This window comes from Pipistrellus hanaki (assembly GCF_964339955.1).
Source record: "Pipistrellus hanaki genome assembly, chromosome: 17".
Lineage (NCBI taxonomy): Eukaryota > Metazoa > Chordata > Mammalia > Chiroptera > Vespertilionidae > Pipistrellus > Pipistrellus hanaki.
In genome coordinates, this window is record NC_140519.1 from 40,970,055 (window position 1) to 40,989,314 (window position 19,260).

Sequence of the window (19,260 nt, forward strand, 5' to 3'; positions counted from 1 at the left end):
CACCACTCCCCGCCCCCACTGGGGAAGTGCCCGCAACCAAGGTACATGCCCTTGACCAGAATCTAACCTGGAACCTTTCAGTCTGCAGGCTGACGCTCTATCCACTGAGCCAAACTGGTTTCGGCCCAAGAGGGGTTCTTACAGGTACGTGGACAAGGAGAAACTCAGAGACTAGATCAGCAATTGCTTTGTAAGTTGCCAGCTCGGGCATTCCCATTGTGCTTCCTCATTGAGGAAAGGTCCTGATCACTTGTTCTGTTCAATCATTTGGGCCATCAAGGTGATGGGGGAACGCTGTTCCAGAAATTCTACAGTCGCAATGGCGCTCGGGAAATACTCAAAGTGTCAGCATTTGCCAGGACCGTTTTGAAACCAGAGAACAGCTCATTTCCTTGGAAGGGCTTAGCCCCTTTAAAAGGTGACCAGCCGCTCTTCCGTATCCCACAAGCTCTTGGTTAGCGGGGCTAGTTTCAACAGCCCCTCCATGAAGCATCTGGAAATTCCAAAAACTGAAAAATGGAAGAGGAAACATTCCCAACTGCGCTTCCCCTACTTCACAATGGCCCTAGACATTTTCAAAGGACCGAACAGCGTGCAAGAAATAGAAAGGGGGAAGCGAACAAGGGGCCTGGATAAGCCATACATTGGAAAATCAAACTAGGCAATTCAGCGTAATTGTGGGTTCTGTGAGATCCGGGCTAAAAATAAAGTCATCGCAAAGACAGCTAACATATGTATAGCCCTCTCTAGTTTGCAAATACAGCTTGGAGGTCATGTATCTCATTTGACCTTCATGGCAACCCTCACGCTGGTTTGACAATGAACTGATGCTCAATAAGATTTAACTAAAGTGCCCTAATGGGTTTGGCTCAGTGAATAGAACGTAGGCCTGCAGACTCAAGGGTCCCAGGTTCGATTCCGGTCAAGGGCATGTACCCTGGTTGCAGGCACATCCCCAACAGGGGGTGTGCAAGAGGAGGCTGATCAATGTTTCTCTCTCATTGATGTTTCTGACTCTATCCCTCTCCCTTCCTCTCTGTAAAAAATAATAATAATAATAATAATAATAATTAAATATATTTTTTTAAAAAGACTAACTAAAGTGCCCAAAACGCTAGGGTAGTAAGTGGTTCACCAGAATTAGAACCCTAGCATTCCACTAGTATATCACTCATATGCACTATGTTTCTAAGAAATGTGCCGTTTTTCATTTCTTGGTAAAGAGCATGTATTTTTATTTTTTTTAATGTTCTCTTTTTCATTGTTGTTCGTTTTTAAATTGAATTTATTGGGGTGAAGTTGGTTAATAAAACCATACAGGTTTCAACTGAACAACTCCATAACAACACCTATGCGCACACTGCATCCTGACTCACCACCCATTTATCCGCCTTTGCCTGTCCACCTCCCTCCACCCCCGCCTCCCTTTCCCTCTGCTCATCACCATGCTGTTGTCTGTGTCTGGTTGTTTTTATTTTTTGCTTAATCCCTGCACCCTTTTCACCCAACCCACAACCCTTCTACCCTCTGACAATTGTTAGTCTGTTCTATGTGTCTATGAGTCTGCTTCTATTTTTTTTATTTTGTTCATTAGATTCCACTCCCTGAGTGCATGAATTTTGTGCACCGGGCCTCTAGTCAGATAATAAGATTGTGTTGCTTTAAGCCACTAAGTTTGTGGTAGTTAGTGCAGCAATAGGAAACTAATTCACCTTCCACAAACATGAAATAGTATATGCATAAGGCCATGGCTGTGGTTCTATTTGTAGCAACCCAAAGAGCCATCATAAGAACTAGCTGAACAAATACAGTGGCATACTCCGCCCCTGTAAATTAGAATAAGCAAAGTCTTCTACCTCACATTAGCTGACTTTTAGGACATATTTTTAGTAGGAAAAAAGTATGGTACAGAACACTGTATAGCATTTTATATAGGAAAGAAAGAGAAGTAATAATATGCATATATTCTTTTTTTCATCAGGAGAAAAATTATAAAGATAGGCTAGAAGTAAATTAATAAAAACAAGCACTTTGATGAGAATATATTTTAATATATAATTTTGCATCTTACGTATTAAAAAGTAAAATTTTAAATAAATTTAAAATGAAATTAAATGTTCATACTTGCATTTCCTAACTAGGATTTACATTCCTAAAACCTTCCCTAGACTTTTTCTCTGCTCCTGATGGAATTTTATCCCAGAGCAAATTTAATACCCAAGATCAAGAAACTGTTTTCTGACAGATATGTCAAAATTGCAGCTTGCTGGAGGGTTAAGATCGCACATTTCTGCTGAATTTACTGGGTGTTTTTTTTTTAATCATATTCTGACATTATGGATCTGATTGACAGGCTGGAATGGTACAGGACTTAAAGCAAATAATTATACAACAACCCATTTCATAAGGTTAGCAACAGTGCCATCTGGTGGCTATAACTTTAAAACTGCAGTATTTTCTTTCTGAAGTGTGTGCTCTCTTCACTGAAATCACATTATATGTAGGGGAGAAGGGGAGCAACCAGAAATGGTTGGTAGTAAGACCTTATTAACTTCTGCGTGATATCAAATTAATTCTTAACACAAAATATGGATGGGTTACATTTTTTTTTTAAATCCTCACCCAAGGATATGTTTTTATTGCTTTTTAGAAAGAGGGGGAGAGGGAGAAGGAGATGGAGAGGGAGAGGGAGGAGAGAGAAGCATCGATCCCTTGCTTCCCATGCACACCCTGACCAGGGGTCAAACCCACAAGTCCTGATGGGTAATCAAACCCACCTTTTGGTGTACAGGATGATGGTTCAAACAACTGAGCCACCCAGCCAGGATCACAGAGTACATTTTAAGAATGCATTTCAGTGGCACAAAGTCTTACCGAACCTTCATGCAACAAGATGCAATCTTGGAAAATGGACGGGGTGTCTCCCCCAAAATGTTTACACACACTGAATAATTATAAAGGCGGTGCTTATTAAAATACATTTCCTTTTCAAAATTGACCTATCAGCTATTAAAGTGCGTTTACATTTGGGGGGGGGGACACCCTGCATTTTCGTGTCTATTTTTATAGTTTTCATAATCGATATTATAAAAATGCAGCCAGCTTCAGCTTAAACAAACAAGCAAGCAAACAGCCAGGATGATTTATAAGACTCTATCTGATTATTTGGGTTTTTGAAAGTGAAATGATAGCAACGACTAGCATGTCTCAGGAGAGTCTAAAACCATTGAATAAAACGCACCTAATTTGGTTTCATCCTGAACTATTGTAGTACTGACAAATGACTGAGATTATTTCTCTACCCAATTCTTATCAAAAATACGAGATTCTCTCTCTCTCTCTCTCTCTCTCTCTCTCTCTCTCTCTCTCTCTCTCTCTCTCCCTCTCTCTCCCTCTCTCTCCCTCTCTCTCCCTCTCTCTCCCTCTCTCTCTCTCTCTCTCTCTCTCTCTCCCTCTCTCTCTCTCTCTCTCTCTCTCTCTCTCCCTTTTAAGTGATGACTACTTACATATTAAATTGAACTATAGCCGAAGCTGAAACCGGTTTGGCTCAGTGGATAGAGCCTCCGCCTGCAGACTCAAGAGTCACAGGTTCGATTCCAGTCAAAGGCATGTACCTTGGTTGCGGCCACATCCCCAGTAGGGGGTGTGCAGGAAGCAGCTGATCGATGTTTCTCTCTCATTGATGTTCCTGACTCTCTATCCCTCTCCCTTCCTCCTTGTAAAAAAAAAAAAAAATCAATAATATATATATATTTTTTTAAAAAGGTATGCAGGCCGAAACTGGTTTGGCTCAGTGGATAGAGCGTCGGCCCAAGGACTGAAGGGTCCCAGTCATTTCGATTCCGGTCAAGGGCATGTACCTTGGTTGCGGGCACATCCCCAGTAGGGGGTTTGCAAGAGGCAGCTGATCGATGACTCTCTCTCATCGATATTTCTAACTCTCTATCCCTCTTTCTTCCTCTCTGTAAAAAATTAATAAAATATATTTTTTAAATAAAAAATAAAATAAAAAGGCATGTAGGAAGGATGGCTAGGGAGGAGGAACAGTTGTGGACACTCATCCGGCAACTCTCTCATCAGCAAAGAGAGCGTGCAGGTGTTCCCCTCGCCCCCTCCCGAAGGCAGAGTCACGGGGGCATTACCCTCTCTCCTGGCGTCGGCGATCACCTTGGCCGCCGACCGGCTCATCACGTGCACCACGTACAGCGGGCAGTTGGCGGCGCTGGCGATGGTGATGGCCCGCAGCGTGGCCTCCGCCTCCACGGCCTCCGGGCGGCACAGCTCGTGGCCCTCGGGGCCCGTGATCCCCAAGGCCAGCATCCTCTTGGCTCCCTGAAGAGGCGGCGGGAACACACGCATGAGCACGGAGGGCTTCCTGACGGCAAACGCCGCGGTGTGGGGGAGAGAAATGCAGGCGCGGGGGGCCTGTTAGGTCTGTTAGGGAAGGAGGGGAGGGGTGTGCGACACATGGGCGTGCGTTTGATAAAAACAGATTTAACGCTCTGAGATGCTCCTTTTCACAGGCATGGCTCACAATTGGTTTGATAGAAAAGGTGAAGAAGTTAGGAGATTAGTTCTAATCATTCTTTAAAGGGCAGTGTTTATACTTAAGACTTTGTTGGTTCAGAACAAACAAAAAATATGCTAATCCCCAACTTTAGGTGCTTTTTGAAATAACTCATGGTATTATCATAGGTAGTTAATTATAGTTTTAAAATATATTTTTTATTGATTTCAGAGAGGAAGGGAGAACAAGAGAGAGAGAGAGAGAGAGAGAGAGAGAGAGAGAGAGAGAGAGAGAGAGAGAGAAAGAGAGAGAAACATCAATGATGAGAGAGAATCATTGACCGGCTGCTTCTTGCATGCCCCCCACTGGGAATCCATCCCAAAACCCAGGCATATGCCCTGACCGGGAATCAAACCGTGACCTCTGGGTTCAAAGGTTCACTCTCAACCACGGAGCCACACTGGCTGGGCTTGTTCTACTTGTTCCTGAAGCAGTCTTCACGCCCCCCCTCCCCCGGCCCCCCCCACACACTGAATGATCAGGTATTTCCCTCTCCAAACTGCTACACCTTCCTCGCCAAAAAGGCAGGAAACCAAGACCGAGCGTGGGGACATGCCTGCTCTGTGACCACGGCTAGGAGGTGGAGAGTCCGGTGTGAACCTCGGGCTGTTTGAGGTTACAGCCCCGCTCTCCTCCCATTCTGCTCCGCAGCCCCCTGGCCACCGGGCCTGATCTCACCGCCTCTAATGAGAACTGAGCCTGGGGGGGGGGGGGGGAGAACCAGCTAACGGAAAGGGGAGGAGACAGCTCTTTACGTCTTGCAGGCCGTGCGCCCCGCAGGCAATCATAATGAACCAAGGAGAGAAATAAAATGCCACCTCAATTTCCTCCAGAGCACTTTTCTCTTTTTTCTTTCTCTTTTTTTTAAATATATTTTATTAATTTTACACAGAGAGGAATTGAGAGGGACAGAGAGTTAGAAACGTCGATGAGAGAGAATCATAGACCAGCTGCTTCTTGCACACTCCCCACTGGGGATGTGCCCGCAACCAAGGTACATGCCCTTGACCAGAATCGAACCCGAGACCTTTCAGTCTGCAGGCCGATGCTCTATCCACTGAGCCAAACTGGTCCCTGCAAGAGCACTTTTCAATACCAGTTTCTGAAAAGAGTGACACGTGAAACAGCTACCTCATACCCTGCTTACATCATTCTGATTAAGCCGGCGTCCACACTTTTGGCATTCTGAAGCAGCAGCCTGAGCTGCTGAAAAGAATGAATGAATGAATGAATGAATGAATAAAAAATAAATAAATAGCCTAAACCGGTTTGGCTCAGTGGATAGAGCGTTGGCCTGCGGACTGAAGGGTCCCGGGTTCGATTCCGGTCAAGGGCATGTACCTTGGTTGTGGGCACATCCCCAATGAGGGGTGTGCAGGAAGCAGCTGATTGATGTTTCTCTCTCATCGATGTTTCTAACTATCTATCCCTCTCCCTTCCTCTCTATAAAAAATCAATAAAATATTTTTTAAAAGAATGAATGAATAAATGAATGAATAAATAAATAAATAAATAGATAGGCTGGGCTACACAGAGAAAAATATTTGTGTTTTTATGGTAACACATGTTTGAGATCTAACATAATAGCTGGTTTGAGATAGGAAAAATCCTTACTCACATGCATGTAACACCTGAGTCACATTCAGAGCAGAGACTCAAGTACACAAAACCGAGTGTTTCTATGCCAAATCAGTGGCTAGAGAGCGTCGGCCTGCGGACTGAAAGGTCCCGGGTTCGATTCCGATCAAGGGCATGTACCTTGGTTGCAGGCACATCCCCGGTACGGGGTGTGCAAGAGGCAGCTGGTCGATGTTTCCCTCTCATCGACATTTCTAGCTCTCTAGCTCTCTCTCTCTCTCTCCTTTCCTCTCTGTAAAAAATCAATAAAATATTAGTTTCCTCCCACGTGCTGCCCGCTTTCCCTCCCCAGGGCCGGTGTCTCCACCTGGCACTGCGGCCGTGCGCTCGCTGCGGAAGCTCCGGGGGCGGTTCTCACCTCGGCGATCAGGTCCCCGTTCTCCGCGTGGACCTGAGCGATCGCCCCGATCTCCTTGCACCGAGAGAAGGCGGCGTACAGCTCTGCGTCCCCCACCATGTACACGTCCTTATAGGCCATGAACATCTTGAAGGAGTTCACGCCTTTATCTTGGGTAAGGATTTTCATTTCTTCCTTCACCTGGAAGGACACAGCAGCAAGAAAATGTCACTGTCTGATTTTTTAAGATATATTTTTATGGATGTCAGAGAGGAAGGGAGAAGGAGAGAGAGAGACATCAATAATGAGGAAAAAATCATTGATCGGCTCCCTCCTGTATCCGATCAAGCCCACAACCCAGGCATGGGCCCTACCGGGAATCCACCATGGCCTCCTGGCTCATGGGCCAAGGCTCAGCCACTGAGCCACACCAGCTGGGTGTCACTGTTTAATTTAAAGATAATTTCAAGCTGAAACCGGTTTGGTTCAGTGGTAGAGCGTCGGTCTGCGGACTGAAAGGTCCCAGGTTCGATTCCGGTCAGGGGCATGTACCTTGTTTGCGGGCACATCCCCAGTAGGGGGTGTGCAAGAGGCAGCTGGTGGATGTTTCTCTCTCATCGACGTTTCTAGCTCTCTATCTCTCTCCTTTCCTCTCTGTAAAATATCAATAAAATATATTTTAAAAAATAATAATAAAGATAATTTCAATACTTTCCAGAACATTGCATCTGGAGGAGAAGGAAGTAAAATAACAGTTTAATTATAGAAAGAAAGAAAGAAAAAACACATGGCAATGAAGGCCTTAATCTTTCCCCATATTAGACTCCCTTCCATCTGCTGTGACGATACTTGTAAGTCGTAGAAGCGTTTGTAGTTTTTCTCCAAAGTACTTCATTTGTACCTTGGAAATAAATTTGCAGCATCCATCTCCTAATATGAGGACACCAACCCTGCCGAGACCTTGATCTCAGACTTCTAGTCTCCAGATTGCAAGAGGGCGCAGAACGGGCTGAGGGACACCCCCACCCCTGTGCACAAATTTTGTGCACCGGGCCTCTGTAAGAAAATAAACATCTGTTGTGTAAGCCCCCTCAGTTTGTGGTTCTCTGTGACAGCCTCCCTAGCAAACTGACACGTGTATGGAACAAAATCTGTGTGTGAACAACATTCACCAGGTAGCCATTGGCATATGGAGGGGGTGGGAAGCACTGGTGAGGGTGAACATCATCACTTTTGCCCCAATAACGTAAGAGGAGAGGAAAGAGGGAAGGGAGGAAGGCAGGGTGACCTAAAAGCAAAAGAGATCAGATGCATCGCTTAGAATGGCATTTTTGGAGAAAAAATTAACTTTAGCTGTGAACTGTGAACCTTGCTATTATATTTGCTGATCTACCCGTTAAACACGGATTTCTTGTTTTATATTAACTTGGTGTCTAAAGCCCAATTTCTAGGGGGAAGTGAGGGTCAAGTTACCTGGTAACGTCAAATAAAGCCAGCCTCGTGACCCCTTTCTGGCAAAAAGACTCCTGCGTTCAGTCCAATGTGGAGGAAAAAAACATGCTGTTGATTTGAGCCACAAGTAAACATTTCTTCTCATGTACACATACCAGGTTAAATGGGGAGAGATGGACACATGTTAGCATCCCTCCAAACTGGTTTCCTAACCCGAACCAGGCTGTGGCTTCTGCCATGGCCTTCGAAGACGTGGAAGGCGGTTTCAGCTCCGTCAGGACGCGGTCTGACCGGCTGGTGGGATCAGCACAGCCCTGCAGAAAGGGCACCGGCCAGGGGACACGGGGAGGAGGCCGGAAAACGTCCCTCTGTCCTCCTGTCTCTCTGCAGGGCACAGGAGTGGTGGGGGGCGGAGGGGGTTGGAGGGTTTGGGGGGAGAGAGGGGAAGGATGGGAATGGAGGCATCCAGTTTGAAATGGGAATTTCCTTGGATTATTTCTATAAATTAACCAGTTCTGATTAAAGTTCAGGTCTGTGGGAAAATACTATGTAAAGGAGTCCGGAAAAGCTGAATTTGAGGAAAAGAGAGAGCAGCACTTTTTGAGATAGCTTTGGATCTCTTTCTTCCTCTCCCTTAGTAGAAGAGAGAGAGAGAGAGAGAGAGAGAGAGAGAGAGAGAGAGAGAGAGAGAGAGAGAGAGATTACTTTCCTTCTGCCTGCTCCCTGACCGGGCAGGAGATCAAACCTGCACAGCCACGTGCATACATCCCTGTGCCCTTTACCGGGAATTGAACCTTCAGACCCTTCGCTGTGCAGGCTGACGCTCTAACCACTGAACTACCGGGCAGGGTGAGAGATCAGTCCTTTTTAAAATTACATGCCATGAACTAAATATTAGGAAAGGCTAATGTGAACTGTTATGAAGGACTTCTGCTATCACCTCTATAGGATTTTTTTAAACGTCAGTTTTGGAGATTGACAATAACGTCCCAGGAATCAAACCTCAAGAGGCACAAAAGAGCCGGCCAGGAGAGGTCTCCCCTCCGGCTCTGACTGCCGGCCACCCACCCATGTCTCACGTTTGGGCTCACCTGGTCGCTCCACCAGGTCACGGCCACGTGCAGGCCGTAGTCGCAGCAGACGGCGGGGTCCGCCCAGCCCCGCCAGGTCTCGAAGGCGCCGAGGAGCGAGCTGCCTTTCGGAGGGATGGCAAAGTCCATGATCATGGTGGTGCCGCCCGCCAGCGCCGCCTGGAAGCACAGGAGGGTCCAGCAGGTGAGATGGCCATCTGCTGCCCAGGTCACTTATCTCCCCCCCCCCCCCCGCCCAAAAAAAAACCAAAAAAAAAGCATGTGCATTCGCAAGCCCCCAGGCAAACGTGACCGGCCTGAGAGATGGCACAGAAGTGCTGCCTTTAAAAGGACAGAGGGTTTGGCTCAGTGGATAGAGTGTCGGCCCGAGGACTGAGGGGTCCCAGTCATTTCGATTCCGGTCAAGGGCATGTACCTTGGTTGCAGGCACATCCTCAGTAGGGGGTGTGCAAGAGGCAGGTGATCTATGATTTTCTCTCATCAATGTTTCTAACTCTCTATCCCTCTCCCTTCCTCTCTGTAAAAAATCAATAAATATTAAAAGAAAGAAAGAAAGTCAATGTGAGAGAGACACATAAATTAGTTGCCTCCTGCGGGCCTGACCAGGGCCAGGGATCAAACCTGCAACCCAGGTACATGCCCTTGACTGGGAATAAAGACCTGACGCCCTAACCACTGAACCACACCAACCAAGGGGGCTGCAATGCAATTGTATTAAGCTTCAGGGATGTTCATCGGTGTGACAATCACTCATGAAACCGCGTTCCCTAAAAGATGTGTAAGGAAGGACCCATGCTACAGCTTTTTTGCCTTCACACAACTCTTCTTACTCATGGGGTAACCAGCTTTATCCAGCAAACCAGTTGGTTAGAACACCACAGTCCCCGCCCTGGCTGGTGTGCTCAGTGGTTAGAGTGCTGGCCCAATTACCAAAAGGTTGCAAGTTCAATTCCTGGCCCTGGTCAAGGCACATGCAAGAGGCAACCAATTCAAGTGTCTCTCACACATCAATGTTGATCTCTCCCCCTACCCTCCTCTCCTCCCTTTACTTCCACTTCCTCCTCCCTCCCTCCTTCCCACTCTCTCTAAAAATCAGTGGAAAAGGTATCCTTGGGTGAGGATTAACAACAAAAAGAAAAGGACACCGCAGTGCCAGCCCACCTTAGACACTTTCAATATTTGCTCAGTTTCTTTCCGCATCAGCTGCTTCTAGAGGCACATCCTAAAATGTCCCTTCGAACTTGACCGAACACTGAAGAATGAGGAGCGCTCCGCGGAGGGAGAAGCAGTGAAGGCTGAACATTTATTTCATATTTCTGTGTAAAACCTAATTGTTTTCACTACGGACTGACTCCGCTCCCCTTTCCTGTGTAGTTCGCCAAACAAAACGCATTTACCTCTTCTAATCTGGGCTCATAAATCAGTCCTTTCAGCTCCTAATTACCTTGGCGGTTCTCCCTTGAAAGCCTTCCCCGTGATCTAAAAAGCTGCCTTTGCTGGGAGGACAGCTTGTGCTATCTCAGGCGCACGTGTGACGGAACGTAAAGTGAGATAAACTCTAAGCAGCGGCGGGGTCATAATCTTACAGAACACGAGATTTTATTGAGGAATGTATTTGGTTGTAAATCTTATCGAAAGCATCCGAAGCATTTTCTCTCTCTCTCCCCACCACTCTTTTTCCCCCTTTTCATTTCTAAGCCCATCACTATGATTTCACTAAAATCAATCACAGGACTTGCTCCACCCACGTTCCGGCGGTGCCTTTGGGCTGTAGGGAGGAGGACACGGGCTGCATTTGCAGCTTTCTCGGCTGATGAGCATCCCTGAAGCTTAATACAACTGCATTGCAGCCCTGGTTGGTGTGGTGCAGTGGTTAGAGCATCAGGTTTTTATTCCCAGTCAAGGGCATGGACCTTTCAAATCCAGAAGCACATTCAGCTCTGCACAGCTGTCCTCCCCAGCTGTGAAATATTCATACATCCCACTGCGCAAAGCAGACTGAGGAGTCACCCTGGACCTTGACCTTGCTTCTTCCTTACACAATGTGCCTCTGTGCCCCTGGCTGCCAGCACCACTTTGCTCTGCCTGGAACGGCCTTTCCACCCTGCCTTCCCACGCTGCCCAGAGGCCCAGAGTGCCTGGGGTGGTGCAGAGCGCCATGGCAATGGCGCAAGTGTCCTGCCCTGTCCCCGGCCGTTCAGCGTCTGTGTATGCAAATTAACCGGCCATCTTTGTTGGGTTAATTTGCATACTCACTCCTGATTAACTGGTGGGTGTCGCGAAGGTACAGTCACTTAGCATATTACTCTTTTATTGGGTATTAGGGGTGTCGAACTCAATCAGAGAAGGGGCCAAAATCTAAAATCCAGCCTAAATCGCGGGCCGAATGGTTTACTGAACAGTCATAAACTGACAATGTCATAAACTGACAGCGGAGTGCAGTGATGACAGCGTGGTGCGGGCCACATTGCAAGGCCTGGCGGGCTGGATTTGGCCCGCGGGCCTTGTGTTTGACACATGTGGGGTAGATTATGAAGGCCAGGGAAAACTGCAGCTCCATATGCTCTCATTGCCTGCCACCGAGAACAAAGACCACGGTGTTCACCTCAATCACTCCAACCACAGTGCCCAACACTTAGAGGCACTGTTCCCCAGAAGCATTTGTCGACTGAAGTAACGGAACCTGACCAGCCACTTGGAAAACCCTTAGCTTAGGGCCACTCTGTATGAGATGGCAGTGACAGGGCCCAGAAGTGTCACCCCTGGGGAAGACTGACTTGTCAGCAGAGACACGAAGGTTGGCCACACCCAAACAGCCCTGGTTTCAAAACAGTGGTATCTCCCATCTATTCCTTTAAAGGCCCATCTGACTTTCCCAAAGGTCATTTGTTTCCTCCGAGGTCTTTCTCCCCCAACCCTTTCCCCTCTAAGGATTGTATGTAAAGCCTCACAGCCTCACTGCCTCCTGGAGTCACATTCTTCTATAACCTTGCATGCACCTGAATTTTAAAAGTCAGTCTTCTCTCGTGCTAATTTCTTTTGTCAGTTTAATTCGCAGCCCTAATAGCGAAACCGAAGCGGTCATAGAAAAAGTTTCTCCTCCGAAGGACTCTTATACATGCATATAAGTACAACCAATGGACACAAAACTCTGGGGAGGGAGGGGATGTGTGGGAGGGAAAGAGGGGGGCAAAAAAAAATCAATAAAATATATTAAAAAATAAATAATAAATAAATAAATAAATAAATAAATAAATAAAAATCAAAATAGTTATGTGTTACAAAATGTTGGAAGATCACTTTACTACATAATAAAAATTATTTTTTAAAATCTTAAAAAAAAAAGAAGTTTCTCCTCCCCGACAGCAGCTCGGGAAAGCCTTAATCTCCGCAATACTTCTGGGCGCCGTGGGAACCCGCCTTCCGGACAAATGAAGGCGGAGACGGTGGAACTGAAAAACGGCAGAGACCTCAAGCATGGAAGCCGAAAGAAGGCGAGTCCTAGATCCTGTCAGGTTCAATTCATATCACTTCCTCAGTAGGGCCAAAGCCCTACTGAACACTGAGCAGTTTCAAATTAATATCTGAGATATTTTTTTCTTCTTCTAATTCATAGTGTAAAGATTAACTTTGCAATCAATAAAGAACCACCCAAGGAAATCGTACAATTATAAACTCGGAGCTGGAGTAGACAAGTAGCACAATAAGAATGTTCAAGCCGAACCCGGTTTGGCTCAGTGGACAGAGCGTCGGCCTGGGGACTGAAAGGTCCCGGGTTCGAGTCCGGTCAAGGGCATGTACCTTGGTTGCGGGCACATCCCCAGTAGGGGGTGTGCAGGAGGCAGCCGATTGATGGTTCTCTCTCATCAATGTTTCTAACTCTCTATCCCTCTCTCTTCCTCTCTGTAAAAAATCAATAAAATATATTTAAAAAAAAAAGAATGTTCAAAGCCCAGCCTCACCTGCAAGCAAAGAAATGTTCACTTAAAAACATTAAGAAGTTCTGCTTTTTCCTGTTACATTGACATTGATTTAAAAAAAAAAAAAAATATATATATATATATATATATATATATATATATATATATATTATTGATTTTTCACAGAGAGGAAGAGAGAGGGATAGAGAGCTAGAAACATCGATGAGAGAGATACATGGACCAGCTGCCTCCTGCACACCCCCCACCGGGGATGTGCCCGCAACCAAGGTACATGCCCTTGACCAGAATCGAACCTGGGACCTTTCAGTCCACAGACCGCTCTATCCACTGAGTCAAACCAGTTTCGGCGACATTGATTTTTTTTTTTTAAGTTAGTATTCACAGTAGCTAGGATGCAGTGAAATAAGAAGTATCATATACCATTCATGGGAGCAGAAATGAAAAGCAATCTGGATATATGTATTCAACTCTTCCTGGTGTATCTAATGCTCACCGGCCCGGTCATTTCTCCTTGAGGGGTGATTTCTACGTCCATCATTAAGAATCTGAGTAATGATTCACATCACAGTATGCACAAGCAAAAACAACCCCCCCCCCAAAAAAAAACACGGGAAACCACCCCAATGTCCAGCCCTGGAAAGAAGAGAACGAAGCAGTGAACAGTTTGGAGGACAGGATAAGACATGGCTGAGGGACTTGGAGGAAGGACACATTTGGTTTGGAGCAGGCTGAGTTGGAGGTGCTTACGGGACACCAGGTGGTGGCGTCTTCAGAAAGGCGGGAATGAAGGCCTGGTGCAGGGGCATAAGGAGACCAGAGAGAACGCACTGAGACAGACTCGCCTCGGAGAGGATAACCAGGTCACGGAAACCATGCTCTTCAGCGAGAGTTAAGGTCACTGAAGAACGTGATTTATGGACAAGGCTGACTCCAAAGAGTGTACACCAGCCAAAACCGGTTTGTCTCAGAGGATAGACCATTGGCCTGCAGACTGAAAGGTCCCAGGTTCGATTTTGGTCTAGGGCATGTACCTTGGTTGTGGGCACATCCCCAGCTGCTAGAGGCAGCTGATGGATGATTCTCTCTCATCAATGTTTCTAACTCTCTATCCCTCTCCCTTCCTCTCTGTAAAAAAAAAAATCAATAAAATATATTTTTAAAAAAGAAAAAGAAAGAGTGTATACCAGTAGAGGGGAAATTGTTTATACCTTCCCTCCCCCGACAAGAAAACCTGAAAGGACAGAAAATGAAATGTTAAAATTATAGGTGATTTACATATTTGTACCCTTGTACTCTTTTCCTTTAAAAAATTAAACAAAAAACAAACAATAACACAGCAGTTTATACATTCAATCTATAGATATTGAGCAACTAGAATGCTCCAGACTTTTCCTAAGGGCTGAATGATGAGTATATACTGTTTTGGGGGTTTTTTTTGGTAGTTTAAAAAAAAATATTTTTTAATCTTTATTGCTGAAAGTATTACATATATCCTCCTTTCGCCCCCCCCCCCCATTGGTCCTTTCTAGTCTGCCCCCGCCCTTAAAAAATATTCTTTTTAGCCGAGACCGGTTTGGCTCAGTGGATAGAGTGTCGGCCTGTGGACTGAAAGGTCCCAGGTTCGATTCCGGTCAGGGGCATGTTACCTTGGTTGTGGGCACATCCCCGGTGGGGGGTGTGCAAGAGGTAGCTGATCAATGTTTCTCTCTCATCAATGTTTCTAGCTCTCTATCCCTCTCCCTTCCTCTCTGTAAAAAATCAATAAAATGTATATATATATATATATATATATATATATATACACACACACACACACACACACACACACACACACACATATATATATATATATATATATATATATATATATATATATATATATTCTTTTTAATTTAAGTTGTTCTTCTAACCAATCATTTGACAGATAAGGCAGTGTTGACAGCCCTGAGAGAGGAAGTGACTTGCTCAAGGTCACACAGTCAGCCCGCAGAACCTCAAAGCCCTCGGGAGCACCGGCAGGCACCCGAAAAAGGAGGCCTGGTTTGCAACCAAGTTTCTCGAGCACAGCCCTCCTCCCAGGTGAGGAAGGGCTATAAATACCACCCCCAGGGGCGCTTACTCAATCACCTTCCCCTGCCTTGTTGTGGCTAATCATCTTGATGGCATCTTACCAAAAAGTTTCAGAGCAAAGTACAATTTTCTTTCTTGACAATTTCGAGGACTTTTTGTCCTTTACAAAAAATAACAATAAAAGAAAAATGTTCTGGGTGTTTTCCCAATTAAAAAGAAAATTCTTCCTCCAACTATGGTTTTTAATACAAGTCCACCCACTCCAAGCTGCACCCATGTCTGAATATAAGTATTTATATCTGAACACTGGCTGAGCTCTTATCACAGGATATAGTGAAATATAAAGTCGTAATTCCTTCAAGATGGTCCAATTCACAGTATCCATTGGAACAAAAATCCCATTGTCTTTCCTCACAGATATTAAATTATTAAAAGACCACCAGAGAGCGAGTCTAGACCCAACAAAAATGAAATATGATCTCCTTAAAACAGAACCTTATTTCCATTCGTTATATCAGCTAGAAAGCTTTTACATTTCATTAAATACATAAATGATAGCCTTTAAGCCAACCTCTCACATGAATTAGATTTATAAAATATGTAGCCGTTGGGTGACCTATATTTCATTTTTTAAGTGGGGCCCACTCACAATCCAGTAATCAATGAATAGAATGCCACAAATAGTACCCCTATTGGTCTGATATTATAAATAACCAGCTTGGTGGATGCAAAAAGCAAAGTTATTGATCTATTGGTCTAGTCTTTTGCAACCCATCTCCTGAAGGCATTGTGGATAAAAGGCCTTTTTGTTTTTATCTTTATTGTTGAAAGTATTACAGATACATTCAAAAATAAGCCTGCCAATTTAAAGAGTACTAATTGCATACTTCTTAGTTTTCATTAGAAACAGGTTTCAAGGGTTTAAGTCTCAGAATATATAGGAATTACGTATCATGCGGGCTGTTCCCGCCTTTAGAGAATTTAGAACAAAGGAACATTTTTGTGGTTTAGACCTTTAAAAGGACTGCCTACACCTGGTACGGCGCGGTCATGAGTGTGGACTCCACCTGCGTGTGGTGCTCTCGCGGCCGTCCTGGCCAGTTCAATAAGTCCTTGCCTGCTTTTTTTTTTTTTTTAATTAATTAGCAGCCTCCGGTGGTCTTATTTTGACTCCGCGGTTCGACCCCACAACAAGAATCTTAGCTAAAATGTAAAAATCAGTTCATGAAAATGTGGCAAAGCCACGGTCGATGTTGCTCAGCAGTGAGATCGTCAGCCCTCTCACCTAAAGCTTGCGGGTTTGATTTCTAGGCAAGGGCATGTACCTAGGTTGCAGGTTCGATCCCCGACCCTGGGCCTACTCCGGGTTGTAGGAGGCAACCCATTGATGTGTCTCATCTCTCTCTCTCTCTTTCTTTTACTCTCTCTCTCCTCCACTCTCTCTAAAAATCAATGGGAAAAAAAAAGACCCTCGGGTGAGCATTAACAACACCAAAAACTTTGGCAAACTTCAGTTTTTACCAAAAGGGAAATATAAACGTTCCGTTTCCAAGACAAACAAATGGCCGGTCTTACAGAAGACTTTGTCCATTGCCCCCATGACGAAGGCTGACAATTAGTAACCAGGAGGAAGGCTTCCTTCCAAATCCTGAGGTGAGCAGCCTGTCCCAGAGCCCCTTCTCTTGGGTCAAATCACTCTTTTTTCCTATCAGACACTGCTCCATCACGGGTGCTCAGGGCGGGCGGAGAGGGGGAGGTGTGAGGAGAGTTAGAAATCGGTAGGGTCCATACACTCCTGGCCAGGCTTTGGAAGCCTGAACAGCCTGTGCTTGGACTCAACAGCCCTGTCTGGTTCACACTCAAAGCATCGCCCTGGGGGAGACCTCAGGCCTCCAGGGTATCGACATGGAAGGAGCCATTCCCCTCACCACAGCCCAGAACACACCTCCAGGGGCGAGGGCTTGACTTTGGGGGAAGTGCTGAGTGGAGTTTGAAATACAGGTTCCAGCACGGCTGCCCTGCTCAGCTCCTGATCTTGCTGCTCTCAGGAGCCTTGGAGAAACCTTGACTGTTCTTTTTTTTTTTTTTTTCTTTACTATATTTTATTGAATTTTTACAGAGAGGAAGAGAGAGGGATAGAAAGCTAGAAACATCGATGAGAGAGAAACATCGATCAGCTGCCTCCTGCACACCCCCTACTGGAGATGTGCCAGCAACCAAGGTACATGCCCTTGACTGGAATCGAACCTGGGACCTTTCAATCCTCAGGCCGATGCTCTATCCACTGAGCCAAACCGGTTTCGGCTTGAAGGTTACTTTTCATTCACCTGAGCCTGTAGGCTTTTGTGCCTGGAGAAACCCAAGCTCTCTCACCTGGGTGTCCCAGGGCAGGTGATCTGATCCCTGCACCAGCCGCAGAGGGCAGGCGCTCCAGCAGCAGGAATCTGAGGCTGGATTTAAAGTCCCCAGCAAGGACGGAGAAGACATGGGACCAGGCCCCTTGATACCAGTGGGAGGGCCTGGGAGGCCACACCTGGAATACTTCTTTTGGGATCCCTTGTCAGGCACGTGGCTTTCCTTTTTTTTTTTCTTTTGTTGTGAATCCTCACCTGAGGATATTTTCCCACTGATTTTGAGAGAGAGTGGAAGGGAGGAGGAAAAGCAGAGAAAAATATGGACGTGAGAGGGACACATCGATTGGCTGCCTCCCGCAGGTGCCCCAACCTGAGACCCAAGTACGTGACCTTGACCTGGAATAGAACCTACGACCGTTTAGTCCAGAGGACGACGCTCTTTCCACTTAAGACAAACCGACCAGGGTAGGGCTGTGATTTTCCTCCTGGAGCTGGCTTCTAGCCCACCCAGACCCCTCACCCTCACCACACGCTGCCTACTTAAGAGTCGGGCAGCGGCCACCAGGTGAAAGCCTTTTGCATTTGCTTCTGGCTGGACACGGAGGGCGGGCGCACCATCTGGGCATGCCGACAACGCAGAAGGGAAGGCTTGTGGGTTGCCATAGAACACCAGTGAACACGGGGTCAGGAGGATATATGGCGGAGAGAAATGAGGGCAAGAGAATAGACGGCCTTAAACTTGTCCCATTACCCGAAGGGAGGCGCAGGAGGCAGCTGGGTTAGCCACGACGGGAGAGAGGGGGACCCTGGCAGCGGGAGCTCAGCGTGGGGAACCCAATCCCAGCTCTGCACCTGCTGGAGGGATGGCTCAGCTCTGCATCCCGGGCTCACGCAGCTCTGCACCCCGGGCTCACGCAGCCCGCGGGGAGGGTCCGCTCTGCACCTGGGGCTCACTCAGCTCTGCGCCCCGGGCTCATTCAGCTCTGCATCCCGGGCTCAATCAGCTCTGCAACCCGGGCTCTCAGCCCTGCGCCCCGGGCTCACTCGGCCCGCGGGGAGGCTCAGCTCTGCGCCCCGGGCTCCGCTCTGCACCCCGGGCTCTCAGCCCTGCGCCCCGGGCTCTCAGCCCTGCGCCCCGGGCTCTCAGCCCTGCGCCCCGGGCTCACTCGGCCCGCGGGGAGGCTCAGCTCTGCGCCCCGGGCTCCGCTCTGCACCCCGGGCTCTCAGCCCTGCGCCCCGGGCTCACTCGGCCCGCGGGGAGGCTCCGCTCTGCACCCCCCGAGGGCTCGGCGGGCATCGGGTCGCGGTCGCGGCGGCGGGTGGGTCGGTACCTTGGTGCCCTGCAGGAAGTCATCCACGGCCCGCGTGCCCATGAACGGGAACTGCATGTGGGTGTGCGTGTCGATGCCGCCGGGCAGGACCAGCTTGCCGGTGGCGTCCAGGACGCGCAGCCCCGCGGGCGCGCCCCCCGGCGGCAGCAGGCCGCGGCCCAGCGCCCGCACCACGCCGCCCTCCACCAGCACGTCCGCCGCCTGCGAGGCCTCGGCGTTCACCACGCGGCCCCCGCGGATCAGCAGCGCGGCCGGCGCCGCCATGGCCGGGGCGCCGGGGGACACCGCCTGGGGGGTCCCCAGGGCCCGGGCTGCAGAGAGGGGCGAGTCCGGAGTCCCGGAGACCCGCTGGGCTTTATCCGCCGGCCTTCGGGGGTGGCTCCGCCCCCGGGCCCGCGGGGCTGACCCACAGGCTGGGGCCAACGGGAGATCCACCCGCTTCCATGCCACACCCGCCCCGGCCTGGGAGAACCACGGAC

The 19,260-nt window shown here is 47.6% G+C and overlaps 1 protein-coding gene across 2 annotated transcripts in view; it reads right to left on the reverse strand.

Annotated features, from left to right (window-relative positions):
• DPYS (dihydropyrimidinase) overlaps positions 1-19,134 on the reverse strand; it is a 52,288-nt gene extending 33,154 nt beyond the window's left edge. Inside the window, exons 1-4 of one of the 2 annotated variants that reach the window (XM_084864574.1) lie at positions 18,782-19,131; positions 9,086-9,244; positions 6,564-6,743; positions 4,143-4,332 (exon numbers count right to left, since the gene is read on the reverse strand). In XM_084864574.1, the coding sequence (XP_084720700.1) occupies positions 4,143-4,332; positions 6,564-6,743; positions 9,086-9,244; positions 18,782-19,045 (793 nt within the window). In that variant the 5' untranslated portion in view covers positions 19,046-19,131. Of the gene's footprint in view, positions 1-4,142; positions 4,333-6,563; positions 6,744-9,085; positions 9,245-18,781 lie in introns of both variants that reach the window. The other variant, XM_084864575.1, reaches the window with a different exon arrangement.
• Positions 19,135-19,260: the final 126 nt, after the last annotated feature.